Source organism: Eschrichtius robustus, chromosome 11, assembly GCF_028021215.1.
Source record: "Eschrichtius robustus isolate mEscRob2 chromosome 11, mEscRob2.pri, whole genome shotgun sequence".
Classification (NCBI taxonomy): domain Eukaryota; kingdom Metazoa; phylum Chordata; class Mammalia; order Artiodactyla; family Eschrichtiidae; genus Eschrichtius; species Eschrichtius robustus.
The window spans coordinates 65,561,877-65,576,683 of record NC_090834.1 but is presented as its reverse complement, the minus strand read 5'-3'; the positions used below and the strand labels follow the sequence as shown (position 1 = coordinate 65,576,683).

At 44.2% G+C, this 14,807-nt stretch overlaps 1 protein-coding gene across 4 annotated transcripts in view; it reads right to left on the bottom strand.

The window, feature by feature from the left end:
- Window positions 1–337: 337 nt before the first annotated feature.
- SYT9 (synaptotagmin 9) overlaps window positions 338–14,807 on the bottom strand; it is a 192,717-nt gene continuing 178,247 nt past the window's right edge. For 3 of the 4 annotated variants that reach the window (XR_011075468.1, XM_068556223.1, XM_068556225.1), the window contains one exon: window positions 7,083–9,338. Coding sequence is in view for 2 of the 4 variants with exons in the window: in XM_068556225.1 (XP_068412326.1) it covers window positions 9,330–9,338 (9 nt within the window). In the remaining 2 variants the exon portion in view is untranslated. Of the gene's footprint in view, window positions 412–7,082; window positions 9,339–14,807 lie in introns of those variants that run through there. The other variant, XM_068556224.1, reaches the window with a different exon arrangement.

The window sequence follows — 14,807 nt, the reverse complement described above, 5'->3', positions numbered from 1 at the left end:
TGCACGGGCCAACACTCTTCATGTGAGAAGCAGCTGGGAGCAGCTTCAGAGGCAGGGGCGGGGTCTTGGGCCCCAGCCCAGCCTGTGACTCTCTCCGCTGCTGCGTCCTGCTGCATCTTCTTTGCTCAGCCTTCCTCAGGTTAGCAATCCAGTTAAAAACCCTACATGTGAGTGGCAGCCTTTCACCAGAAATGGCAGCCCTGACAAACCCTCCACATGATGCTGTCGTCTCTGACTTGATCCTTTCTTGAACCTACATATCATGGCCCTGGAGAGGTGGGTGTCACCCCTAGTGACACCTTTCCTGGCTGCAGCGAAAGAATCTTACCTTATGGATGTAGAATCTTGCATAAAATGAGAGGGGAGAGCTGCCATGACTGAGGGTCACAGGAAGATCCAGAGAGCTCCTTGCTGCAAAGAAATGCACAAGCTTAGGTCTCCCAGCTCTGCATGGGCTCTGCATAGGCCCAGCTCTCCTCAGTCATTTCCCCCTGCCTAGGAGGGACATGAAGCCCCACACCAGCCTCTTCTGAGCTGCGCCTGTACAATAATTGCATTTGTGCTTGTGCATGCCTCTGTACAGTGGCCTGGGGATACCAAGCACCATGAAGTAAAGATCAGCGAGAGGCTGGGGCAGGGTAGGAAATTCAAGGCAGAGGCTTCTTGTGGCCATGTTTCTGTTGTGGGCTTGAGCCCTTTGGGGACTGCTTCTTCCAGGAAGTCCTCTGAATCCCAGAAGAGTGGGAACCAAGTACAACCACAGGTGCACTGCTGTTCTCCCTCGGGTATGTCTGCGATCTGTTTGTACCAGGGACTGACAAGGTCTGGGCAGGGCCCCTGAGGGCTGGAGGTTACAGGGTAGGTCAGTGGCAGAGCAGATGCTCAGCCCCACCGCGGGCAGGGCTGTCTCCAACCAGCACTTGGACTGGTTTGAGTTCCTTCTGCATCTTCTGGGGCCAGTTGGTCTCTGCCACTGCTTCTGTCTACCAGAACGAGGCAGATGTTTTATGATTAGAACCCAAAGCAGTGAGATCATGCACTAGAATAGTTTCAAGTGGTGAGTAAATTTTAGTTAATCTTCCTTTCCAGTCCTTAACCCCTGTATAATTACGGCTTCAAGCCTGAAATCTGCCTTTTCCAAACTAGTGATTTTACCTTGTCCGCTGGAGTCAAAGGTCATGAGTTCTTCCCTCATGAAGAAAAGTTTATAAAGTTTTAAACTTTTTTTTTAAAAAAATTTATTTATTTATTTAACTGCATCGGGTCTTAGTTGCTGCACACGGGATCTTCATTGTGGCATGCGGGATCTATTGTTGCGGCGCACGGGGCTTCTCTCTAGCTGTGGCGGATGGGTTCAGTAGTTGCAGCACATGGGTTCTCTAGTTGTGGCACACGGGCTCCAGAGCGCGCAGGCTTAGTTGCCCCACAGCGTGTGGGATCTTATTTCCCTGACCAGGGATCGAACCCACGTCCCCTGCATTGGAAGGCGGATACTTAACCACTGGACCACCAGGGAAGTCCCCTTCCTTCATTTACATAAATGCCTTTCTCCACAAGGACTTGCCCTCCATATGGAAGCATCAGAAGACCTGAAGACTGCACTGGCGTTTCCTGAGTCTGCTCTTCCAAGCCAGAAAGGGCCCCTCTGAGGGATAGTAGGTCCCACTGAGGCTTCACGCACAGGAAGAGTCCTTTAAGAAGGCACCTGCCAACAGCTACTTTTACATGGGCTGGGAACATTGACATAATGGAGCCATTCAACCAAATGTCAGTATTTGGTCTACCAAACAGAATAAGTGTTTGAGCAATTTACTAAACTTTTCTGGTTTTATGGGACTCTTTCAAGTCACGGATATACCCCCTTGGATTTCCTTTGAGTCCATTGTTTATGTTTTTTGAAATTCCATCTTTATGTCCCCTAAAAGTTCAAGATGAATAAACTTTAAAACGTAGGGAAAAAATGAAGAATACGGCACTTGGGCTGGCTCTAGAGTTTCCCCCCCCCACTCCCCCGCACGCACACACAGCGGTTGTCCTTGTTCTTATCCTGTTTGGTGACATGGATTCATTCTCCTTTGCTCTGAATTTTTTGGGAAAAAAAGAACCACCTTTCAGAGAGGGGAGAATCAAAACCAAGTGGCAGTTGCTGCCAAAGTGGCCATTCTTTTGACCCAGAAGCCCCAGAGGGTTTGTCGAAGCTGTTAAGTGGACTGCTAAGGAGAGTGTCAGCAGGCCAGGGAGTAGCTGTGAAAGGGCCAGCGGGGGTTAACAGCGCTGGTTAGGGCCGGGATCAGGCAAGCAGCTTCCTGCGGATCTCAAGCGTGGAAAACACCCGGAGGCAAAGTTTAAATGTCCTCTTGTTAATTTTCCTCAAACAAATCCAATTATTGCAAAACCTGTTAGTGCTGTTCAAGATAGTGTGACACAACTTTGCAGAGAACAAAATAAAATCGATACATACATACATATATATATATATATATATATATATATATGAAAAATATTTACTTTGGTTGAAGTATTTTCAACCCCAGGAGTTCTGATTTGGAAAATAGCATTTAGTGTTCCTCTTTCATTTTATATGGTAAGCCGAGACACCTTATTCTCTCCAGGGGGGCTTACTTAGCTCAGGACAGCCTGGGGCTTATTCTCAATGAAACATTCATATATTCACTCTTTCTATGCAGAAAACACAATTTTAAAATACTGACCATAATGTTGGGACACAATGCTGCTTGTGTAAGAAAGTCTGTAAGCCTTTCTGGATCCAACAGGCCCAATGAGCCCTCAGCAGGGTTCCCATCTGAATTTGTAGACACACAGGCAGGGACAGCACATTTGTTTGCCTTTAAGAAAGGTACAGTTTATGGCAATGCTTTTCTTTATTGAGTCCTTATCTTGTTTGTACTTTCTGGTGCACTTTTAAGGTAAGGATCATTGGAAAACTCTATTTTAGACTTAAAATTTAATTAGTTACAAAATTTCTTGAAGAAAAATATATATTTAAAAAATCATTACTGTTTTGAGATGAAGGTAAAACTTGTTTCTGGAAGATTTATTCACCAGTTTATATAGTCCATAAGTTCATCTCTGAGGCCGTGAATACAAATATCTTTAGGTATTTGAAGAAATGATTTTATTATTACCTGAAAGCTTTGAGTTTGGTGAATTAGAGAAATTGTCTTTACTTGAAAATTCAAATCTGGATACTGCTGCCATGCAAAAAGAATTTTATCTAAATTGTGAAAAAGTCAGTGTCTTGAAGATGATGTTTACTTGATAGGAAAAACCATCAATATTACTATGTCAAATGCTGGTTTGGAAATAGCTTTAATGCAATGGATAGTTATTGGAATAATAACGACAATAAATTTAGTATCGAGCCAAGAAGATATTAACTTGTTTTTTTTTTAAACTACCTTTACCACTTGGAATTACAAGTTGAATTTTCAAAAAATAAAGAAAATGGATAAAAAAATGATACCATGCATCGTAAACTATAAGATGTGGTGTTATCATCAATAATCTTCATATTGATAAATATACTTAAAAAAAAAACTGTCTGGCAGGGCTTCCCTGGTGGCGCAGTGGTTGAGAATCTGCCTGCCAATGCAGGGGACACGGGTTCGAGCCCTGGTCTGGGAGGATCCCACATGCCGTGGAGCAACTGGGCCCGTGAGCCACAGCTACTGAGCCTGCGCGTCTGGAGCCTGTGCTCCGCAACAAGAGAGGCCACGATAGTGAGAGGCCCGCGCACCGCGATGAAGAGTGGCCCCCACTTGCCGCGGCTAGGGGAAGCCCTCGCGCAGAAACGAAGACCCAACACAGCCAAAAGTTAATAGTAATAATAAATAAATAAATAAAATTTATATTAAAAAAAAAAACAAAACTGTCTGGCAATGCTCATCCGTTTCCCAGGGAAATCTACCTTATGATGGAGTTTGGAGAGGCAGTAGCAATGAGTTAAGGGGACAGCCTCTGTGGCCCAGGTCCCTTTGGCCTGTTCTCCTCTTCCCTACCAGGAGGAGGTACATGAGAATCATCAGCTGGCCTGTGGATGAGATGGGGACCCTGATGCCACTGAGACTTAGCCAAAGTACGGGACTTCAGGGCTGGCTCTTGATCCTCTGGGGCCTTGGGGGCCATCTTCAATCTTGATTCTTAGTCCTTCCCATGCCCAGAGCTCCTGGACACAGTGAGAAGACACCAGGGAGCGAGGGGACAGAAGTGATCATACTACTGGTTTAACTTTGCAGCCCATATGCCCAGGGAGCCTAGGCAGCAAGTGACATGTAAGCCTCTTGAGTGGAAGAAGGAGGAAGTGGGTTCTGCCATAGTCATTGGAGAGCCTTGATCTGTTCTCTTGGGAGACTGAGCAAAGGGAGCTTTATATCTGACATCATCAACACTGGAGGCAGGTCCGTGGCACTGACCAGAGCTTCCTTCACCTCACATCTGGGCTTAGCGTTGAGGACCAGGGCTTGTCTTCCGCAGCTCCCAGAATAACAGCCAACCCTCTTTTTTCCTATTTTTCTCAGAGTTCTCCTACAGGTCTTCTCCGGGATATTTCCTCAACTGCTGGGGCAATTTTTCTGATTATTATCTTTTCCTGAGCTTTACTATTTCACTTCTTCCATGAAGGTCAGCCTATTTGATATGAAGTTGGAGAGAAGGTAGAATAGCTTGTGCTACAATGGAAGGGCTCCACTCATATGGAACGGGCATCTCGGAGACACACTAGATTTCTCTGAACACTGCCTATGACTTCTCTCTGGCTGAGAAGGTAAGGTGCCAAGCAGCGCCTTTGCGGCAGGTGTCACTGGGTCTGTGGTTAGGAAAGTGCCCACAGGTGGTTGTTAAAGGACATTGAAGGGTTATGGCCTCTTTCTGGCCCTGAGAGAGGATTGGAGGGGGAAGAGTCAGAAGACCCCATCGGTGAGAAAACCAGAGCCTCAGAGAGGTCTCACTGGCCACTCTTAGCCTCTGGCTGCGCTCCATGTCAGCAAGCAGGTCAGGAATCCTATGTGTGAGAGAGATTCTTCACAGGGATCTAGAACAGGACAGTAAAGAAACAGGTGAGGCCATCCTCTCTGGCCATTCCAAGGCCCTCCCAGGCTGGACACTCTCAATACCCCTCAGTGGCCAGCAGTGAAATGGGTGGCCATGGGCAGCCACATGGCCTGCAGAATTCTCAGGATCCACATACAGGCTGCAGACACTGTTTTTGGCCATATGCGCATCCATGGTTATGTCCTTTTCTCAGTTCATTAAATCACTTTCTATAACTTTGCTTTGAAAGTTCTAGCAAGGTGGCGGAGTTTGGAGGAGGCCAGGGTGGAGGGAAGAGCAGTGGACCGACCCTGACTATTCCATATGGCGGGACTGCTGCAAGAGAGGGAGGGGCAGACTGGAGAAAGCACCATGGCAACCCTAGCCATGCCAGGACCTCATGCCAGGGGACAACTGGCAGAGCTATGCTTAAACTAGATTTGATAAAATCTCTGTCTCTTAATTAACTACGGTAATTCTTTCTGAAGCGAAGTCTTCAGAAAAGGGACAAACAACCTCTGCTTACTTACTTAGCATTTTCATTTCTAAGTATGTCCCCAAGCATGGGAATGTCTTGTTTGCACTTTTACTTTGGCAGTAAAGATTAGGGAGATAAAAAGCATTCAACTCAAGCTTTTGAGCAGTCACTAGAATGACAATTTTCCTCCAGGGTTTCTTGTGACGCTGTTAAGTTCTGTTTTGATCATAACTATTCACTTTTCTTCAGCTTATGCTCTATTTAAGTGTTCATGAATAACCCTTCCCCTTCTCCTCTGCCCCTTATTATTCCCCCCTCACTCCACCCTCGTGCATGTTAAGTACTGCATATGATTTTAAAGTGACAGCTATCCAGGAAGCCTTCTGATTCAGTGACACCTCCCCCTCCACTCCCATCCCCACTATCTCCAAAGTGGCCCCGATGAGATGAGCCACACTTTCTGGTATTCCATTCTTGTGTAATCCCTTCCCCTTGAATCTAGGCTGGCCCTATGACTTGCTTTTGACCAACAGTCTGTGGTGGGAATGACTCTGTGTTACTTCTGAGGTTATTTAGAAGAGCCTTGCAGCATCTACTGGGACCTCTTGCAATGTTAGCTTTGGGGGAAGCCAGCCGCTATGAAAGCAGTCTGACTGCCTTGAGACCTCCATGTTGTGAGGAAGCACAAGCTAACCATGTGGAGAGACTATGTGTAGGGAGATGCCCAATCAGCCTCCAGCTGTTCTGGTCATCCCAATAGAGGAGCCAGATGCATATGCAAAGAGTCCATCATGGATATCCTGCCCCGTTCCTTATTCAGGTGATACCAGCCTCAGCTGCCATCTGATAGCAACCGTAAGACTCCAAGAGAGAGCAATCACCTAAACACTGCCAACCCACAGAATCATGAGAGATAACTTGTCATTTAAACCACTAAGTTTTGTAGTGCTTTGTTATGCAGCGATAGATAATTGGAACACCCACCAGGACAGGATGGCCATGAAGATAGCAAGACATTTTCCATATCTATCTTTTGTCAGTCTTGTTGGCTTGAGAGTATGCCTTTCTTCTCTTCATATGAAATGTAGTTCTACTGATGGCCATAAGGACAAAATCATCCCATTTAGAGTCATGCTTGTTTGGGCATTTTGAAAACATCCACACTGTAGAAACCATTCCTTTCCCTCCCCTCCCCTATTCCTCCTCTGGTCATGCACCAGTGTACTTCCTAGGTATCACATTGCCTGCAAAATGTGCCCAGTTCACTGGCTGGGAAGATGCTTTTGCAGCAACACTCAAATAGGGCAGATCTCCTTGAAGACAAAGGCAGCAAGAGGAATGGGCTGAGAATCAGTGCCAGGTGATTGAGGGAGACAGTTGGTTTCTCCCCATCTCTTGCAACCAGTTTTCTCCAAGGTCTCTTCCAAAGATCTAACCAGGTTATATCCCTTTCCACTGCCATTTCCATTTTTTCAAGGTACTTTAATTTCCTTCTCTATCCTGGAAAAGACAATGGAGAATTATCTTCCCCCCAAGTTCAATGAAACAAGGTTGGAATTTTTCAAAAGGAACATTTACTAGGAAACTAAAGGGAAACCAAACAGAAGGCAAGAGAACAGAGGCAGAGTTGCAGATGGGCTCAGGGAGTTCAAATTTATAACCAGCCTCTGGCCACGGCTGGACTGTTAGGCAAAGCTTTCCAGCACAAGCCACCTGCCCGCCTCTTTGCCTGCTGGCCCCTACAAAGCCACCTTCTGTTTCATACCAACAAGCCAGTAGCATACTCATAAGTACCCCAGGGCTGCTAGTTCTTTAGGCAGGAAGATCTTAGCCTGGGGAACAATAGGCACAGCTGCCCCAGGATCTCCTACCCAGGCTCCCAGTGCCAAGGACAAGTCAATGTTTATTGGGATGGTTGCCGGATATCTATTGGGGCCAGTCTGGTTTCTCTGGGACCATCCTCTGGGCTCATCTGCCTGCATCTAGAGATAATATTTCTGCTGACTATCCTGCTGGCACTAGTCCTTCATGCTTTGGTTCTAAACACTGGTATGATGGAAGATGTCTGAATGCAGAGGAATAGGCAGAGGGAACCTTGGGCAAAGAAAGTTGAATTCTTCTCATGTCAACAGACATAGGCAGAACCTTGGGTTCCCTTTGGGTCCTGGAGGTTGAAAGCCAATCAGAGATGGAAATGGATTAGGCAGGCTGGGGAACACATGAAGCTGGAATATTGTAACACTGCCTCATACAACCAAAGGTCTCCATCCTTTTAAGATCTGACATTAGGGTAGTTTCTTGTACTGGGTAGCTGTGGCAATAAGAACTTTCTGAAGACCTGCAATGATTGTGCTTCCACCAAGTTAGTCCCACATGGAAGTGTTAATTCAAATGAAGATAAATGAGCTTCCCAGGAAGGTAAACTACAGTCCAACTCTGGATTCTGCTGCAAAGAGATTGTATAAAAGGGAAATGCTGTCTTGGAGAAATGGTGCAAATGTATGGACAGGGCACCTTACACCTATAATGGGAGAGAGAGGGCCACTAGGTAACAACACCACCCCCAGGGCATGCTGAGGCCTTTAGTTTCATTTGTATGGAGGCAGAAGCAATGAGGATGAAGAACACAGTTGGCAGTGGGTTGGCTGATGTGGTCACAAAGGAAGCTGAGTAATGAATGTGATACCAGGGGAGAGCCCTTGACCTTCACTCCTGCAGGTATTTCCATTCCCCAAGTGCTGTGAAAGTGATGCATGTGTCCGGAAGTGAAAGGAAACCTGTCGGTGGCTGCCCAAGGCTATGCCTCTGGGCTGTTGCATATGGAAATACCCCAGAAGGCACTCAGGCCAAGAAGGCCCAAAAGTTGTGCCTTCAATCAGGGGCCAGCCGTATCATCTCTCCAAGAACTCAGCTCACTCCATGGTACTTCTGTTTCTGAGGCTGTTCTCTCAGTGGACAAATGTACCTGGGAAAGGGTATTCCAGAATGCCTATGCCATTGAGATGTATGCCTCTCTAACAGGGATGACAATGAACTTTCATTCTCATTGCCAACACCAGTTGAAAGGAAGTGGCTACTGGCTATCTTGAAAACAGTGTTGGAGATTCTGACTCCTCACATCTGGGTTTTGCAGAAGAGAGGGCCATGATCAACTGGTACTCACTGCCATGTACATGGGAGTAGGCAGTGAATTTGCTGTGAACTAGACCTCTTTGTACTCGATTTTCTCCGGGGTAACAGCCTGCTTATCCTATTACTCTCCTGGGGCTATTCCTTGCAAAGCTGGAGTACTTCTTGGGTGAAATTATTTTCTGGAGACAACTATTAGCTCAGTGGTAGTCCAGTGTGAATTAGATCTGCTGCCTATTTAGCACCTGGATAGATTTTAAAATATTCTGTCCTTCCAGGGCCTTCAAGCAAATAACATCATGTCAGAGTGACATTGCCAGGGCAGCTGCTACGACCCCATCACCAAGGGCCTTATGTTAATCATTAAGAGTCCTTTAGGTACTCTGAGTACTCTCACTGTATCAGGTGGTTTCTTCCATAGTCCAATCTCAATTCTTGGCCAGAAGAGATGTGCTTCCCCTACAGCATACCACCTTAGGCCACCTGAAGACGGCTGGACTGTTCACGTTCAGCAAACCCAATCTGGAAAGAGGGCCAGTTATTGCTGTGGTTACAGCTGAATATTTGGTCACTGGCGTCGTCTGGATGTTGTTGGATGGGAGAAGTTACTGAAGATCTTTGTAAGATGGTTGTCCTACTGTGTTCTTGGCATAAGTGGTCCTCTTACCCATAGTCATCGTTTCTGTAGGAAGAAGAAACAAAAAGAATGCTTTGGTTTTCATCCATATATATTTTTTTTTTCAGTTATTTTCTTTTTTTAATTGAAGTACAGTTGACTTACAATGTTGTGTTAATTTTGCTATAAAGCAAAGTGATTCAGTTATACATATATATGTATGTATGTATGTGTGTATATATATATATACACATTTGTTTTTAAGTATTCTTTTCCATTATGGTTTATCATAGGATATTGAATATAGTTCTCTCTGCTGTACAGTAGTACTTTGTTGTTTATCCATTCTATACATAAAAGCTTACATCTGCTAACCTCAACCTCCCACTCCATCCTTCTCCCATCCGCCTCCCCCTTGGCAACCAACAGTCTATTCTCTATGTCCGTGATTCTGTTTCTGTTTCATAGATAGGTTCATTTGTGTCATATTTTAGATTCCACATATAAGTGATATCATATGGTATTTGTCTTTCTCTTTCTGACTGACTTCACTTAGTATGATAATCTCTAGTTGCATCCATGTTGCTGCAAATGGCATTATTTTGTTCTTTTTTATGGCTGAGTAGTATTCCGTTGTATATATGTACCACATCTTCTTTATCCATTCATCTGTTGATGGACATTTAGGTTGCTTCCATGTCGTGGCTACTGTGAATAGCACTACTATGAACATAGGGGTGCATGTATCTTTTTAAATTACAGTTTTGTCTGGATATATGCCCAGAAGTGGGATTGCTGGATCATATGGTAATTCTATTTTTAGTTCTCTGAGGAACCTCCATACTGTTTCCCACAGTGGCTGTACCAACTTACACTCCCACCAACAGTGTAGGAGGGTTCCCTTCTCTTCACACCCTCTCCAGCCTCTGTCATTTGTAGACTTTTTTTTTTTAACTTTAAAAAAAAAATTATTTATTTATTTATATTTTTAATTTTTGGCTGTGTCGGGTCTTCGTTGCTGTGCATGGGCTTTCTCTAGTTGCGGCGAGCGGGGGCTACTCTTCGCTGTGGTTTGCGGGCTTCTCATTGGGTGGCTTCTCTTGTTGCAGAGCACGGGCTCTAGGCACATGGGCTTCAGTAGTTGTGGCATGTGGGCTCAGTAGTTGTGGCTCACAGGCTCTAGAGTGCAGGCTCAGTAGTTGTGGCACACGGGCTTAGTTGCTCCATGGCATGTGGGATCTTCCCAGACCAGGGCTCGAACCTGTGTCCCCTGCACTGGGGACACGGGTGAACCCGAATCCACCCTGCTGGTGGGTTCTTAATGACTGTGCCACCAGGGAAGTCCCACTTGTAGACTTTTTAATGATGGCCACTCTGACAGGTATGAGGTGGTACCTCATTGTAGTTTTGATTTGCATTTCTCTAATAATTAGCAATGTTGAGCATCTTTTCATATACCTATTGGCCATCTGTATTTCTTCTTTGGAGAAATATCTATTTAGGTCTTTGGCCCATTTTTCGATTGGGTTGTTTTTGTTGTTGAGTTGTATAAGCTGTTTGTATATTTTGGAAATTAAGCCCTTGTCGGTTGCATCATTTGCAAATATTTTCTCCCAGCCCATAGGTTGTCTTTTTGTTTTGTTGATGTTTCCTTTGCTATGCAAAAGCTTGTAAGTTTGATTAGATCCCATTTTTTTATTTTTGTTTTTATTTCTATTGCCTTGGGAGACTGACCTAAAAAAACATTGGTACAATTGATGTTAGAGAATGTTTTGTGTATGATCTCTTCTAGGAGTTTTATGGTGTCATGTCTTATGTTTAAGTCTTCAAGCCATTTTGAGCTCAGACAATACTACAAAGCTACAGTAATCAAAACATCATGGTATTGGCACAAAAACAGACATAATGTATCAATGGAACAGAATAGAGAGCCCAGAAATAAACACACACACCTATGGTCAATTAATCATTGACAAAGGAAGCAAGAATATACAATGGGAAAAAGACAGTCTCTTCAGCAAGTGGTGGTGGGAAAGTTGGACAGCTGCATATAAATCAATGAAGTTAGAACACACCCTCTCACCATACACAAAAATATTTCCTTTTTTTAACACTGAAGTATAGTTGATTTACAATGTTTCAAGTATATAGCAAAGTGACTCAGTTATATATATATATATATATATATATATATACACACACACACACACACACACACACATATATATATACACACACACACACACACATATATATGTTCTTTTTCAGATTTTTTTCCATTATAGGTTATTACAATTGAATATAGTTGAATATAGTTCCCTGTGTTAACAGTAGGTCCTTGATGTTTATTTTATATACAGTAGTGTATATCTGTTAATCCCAAATTCCCAGTTTATCCCCCTACCCTTCTCCTTTGGTAACCATAAGTTTATTTTCTATGTCTGTCATCCATATATTTTTAATGGGTATCAGACAAATGCCAGGCACCGTGATAGATGCTGGGGATACAGATACCATGAGGAAGACACACATCCTGCTTTCAAAGAGCTCACAGAGGGAGAGATTACAACGTGAGAAGCTAAACAACAGAGATGTGTGTAAAATGCGTAGAAGCAAAGAGCGGGGAAGGACAAACTTCAAGGGGGTTGAGGTCTACAGGGAGGATTCTGAAGATGTCTTGAGCTGGGCCATTTAGGCTGAAGGGGAGGCCATCAGGAGAGAAGGAGGGAAGGCCACTGTGGGCAGAGGAAGGAGCCTGTGCAGAGGCAGGAAAGGGCGTTGGAGGGACTGTCAGAATTTGGTGTGAGAAGTGGAGCAGGAGGAAGTAAGGCTGGGGAGGGGAGAGTGGTTCACGTGGTGTGACACCCCTTCCATGCTCTCAAGCTGTGAGGGATGGGCTTTTTCACTGGAGCCCCAGACTTAGAGTAGCAGGATATCTTGTGATTCACACTCAGCCCAGCATTCAAGTTAATTTAAACTCAGGGCATCTTCCAATACAGACTAAGAGTATTAATGCTGCAGTCACAGAGAGAAAGAAAACTGGAGTCACTTCTATGGACATAGCAATAACAAAAAGCAAACATGTAAACCATGGGAGAGCTGCAAACGTTCTCAAACTGGAATGTTTGGACTGCATTTCAAAGATCAAATGTTCATGTGTGAGGCTATTAGAGAAAGTAATACAAGCCAGAGCATAATTGGTGAAGGAGAAGCCAAGTCTGACTGTGACCCTGGGCTCTGAAGTGTGTGCATGGGTGTGGGTGCACCCATACCCCTGGGAGAAGAATATTCTTTTCTGGATCTAGGAGGAAAATGTGAATGGATATTTCCCTTATATTGTGATTCAAATACAACTTTCCCAGATGCTCTGGAGCACCCTCCAGCTGGCTCTGCTTCCCAACCCACCACCCACATCAGGTACTGGTTCCCAGAGCCCCTTCTGCCAGCTGTGAGACTCATACTGCAGGCCAGCTTGCCAGTCCCTGAATCCTTTCTTATCAGGAAGGCAAACCATCAACAGGCTCAGCCCCACCAATGAATGCCATGTGGTCTGGAATTAGCTGTGCTGCTACTAGCCAGTGAGGCCACATGCCACACGCCTTCAGTTTTTGATTATCTATAGTGATATGAACTTTACAAATCCTTAAAAGAACCTCTGAAGTTCTTTACTGAAGGATACAGAGATGTTAGAGAGATTAGTTTGCCCAAAGCCATGCTAAGTGTCAGAGTTGGAGTTTGAACCCAAGACTTCTAACTACAAAGTTTAAGCTTCACAGTATTTACAATAGCCAAGACATGGAAGCAACCTAAATGTCCATCGACAGATGAATGGATAAAGAAGGTGTGATACACACACACACACACACACACACACACACACACACACACACACTGGAACACACACACTGGAATACTACTCAGCCATAAAAAAGAATGAAATAATGCCATTTTCAGCACCATGGATGGACTTAGAGATTATCATACGAAGTGAATTAAGTCAGAAAGAGAAAGACAAATACCACATAATATCACTTATATGTGGAATCTAAAATATGACACAAACGAACTTATCTATGCAACAGAAGTGGACTCACAGACATAGAAAACAAAGGAAAGGGGGTGGGGGAGGGATAAACTAGGAGTTTGAGATTAGCAGATACAAACTACTATATATAAAATAGATAACAATAAAGTCCTACTATATAGCACAGGGAACTACAGTATATTCAATATCCTGTAATAAACCATAATGGAAAAGAATATGAAAAAGAATATATATATATATGTATAACTGAATCACTTTGTTGTATACCAGAAACTAGCACAACATTGTAAATCAACTATACTTAAATTTTAAAAAATTTAAAAATAAAATGAAACAAAAAGTTTAAGCTTTAGCAATTACATCATTCCTAAATGCACTGTGTAAGTTCAGTCTATATATCTGAGCTTCTGCCCTGGTTTTCTAGACACTCTAAATCTAGCCAGATGAGGTAACTTTAAGAAACCCTAGTCCAAGCTAGCAGCATGCAGCAGGTGCCATATCCCACTTACAGCTTCCTACCTTCTTATTCCATTTCTCTGGATTCCCCTGGCCAGTGGCCTGCATGTGTATCTCACTTGCCCCCTCAGCTCTATACCCCATTCTTCCCTGTTATGACCTTAGTTTCACCTCTTCATTTGCATAGTCCCTCCAGACTGCTTTGGGTAGAGCTCTCCCAAAATGCCCAGCCTTAGGGACTACCTCTGTACCTTACCTAAGGCCTGCTTAGAGGGCTGGGCTATGACCTCAGCCCATCTTTTAACAGTCCCCATACCCAGGAATACCATCAGCAAAGGCCATGCTGTCAGTGGCCAAATCACAGTACAGCTCCAAACTGACCTCTGTAACTGCGCTTTGCTCACTTGGTGAAGTCTCCTTACATGCTCTTAGCTGGAATCAAGCTCAGCCCCTGGGAATACTGTGGAGCAGCCAACTGGTCTACCCCTTCTCCTGGGTGAGTTTTCTGGGCCCTGATCCTGCCTGGCCCCAGCATCCTTGTTTTCCTACTCTAGACAGTGCCACTAAGGCCCCAGAACGCTTTTGGTCTGCCAGCCCACAAGATGAAGGGATTAAAGAAGTTTCAACACCTTTGGCAGAGTGGTAAGGTCACTTCTACCAGGAATCTTACAAAAAAAGCTTTTGTAAACAAATTTCCCCAGGGAAAGTCAGGTATACAAGTCAGGCATGAGAAAAGTAGTTGAGTTTTTCCAGGAGAAGGACAATTTTGAGTATGCCATGGGTGTATTGTGCTGTGGCTCAGTCCTTTTTGCCTCTCTTGTGGAAGGAAGACTTGAAAAACTCAACCAACCCCAAACAAACAAACAAAAAAATAAGCAAATTACAATATCTTTCTAAATTCTTGTAACCTAATAAGCTGTTTCTCAGCCAAGATTTCTGTTAAATGAGGTATAAGGAAAGATTTTTCTGTAGTTCAGAAGAGCACTGACCCAGTAGGAATGGTGGTGGGATGGGGTGGTGGAGACTGTGGCATC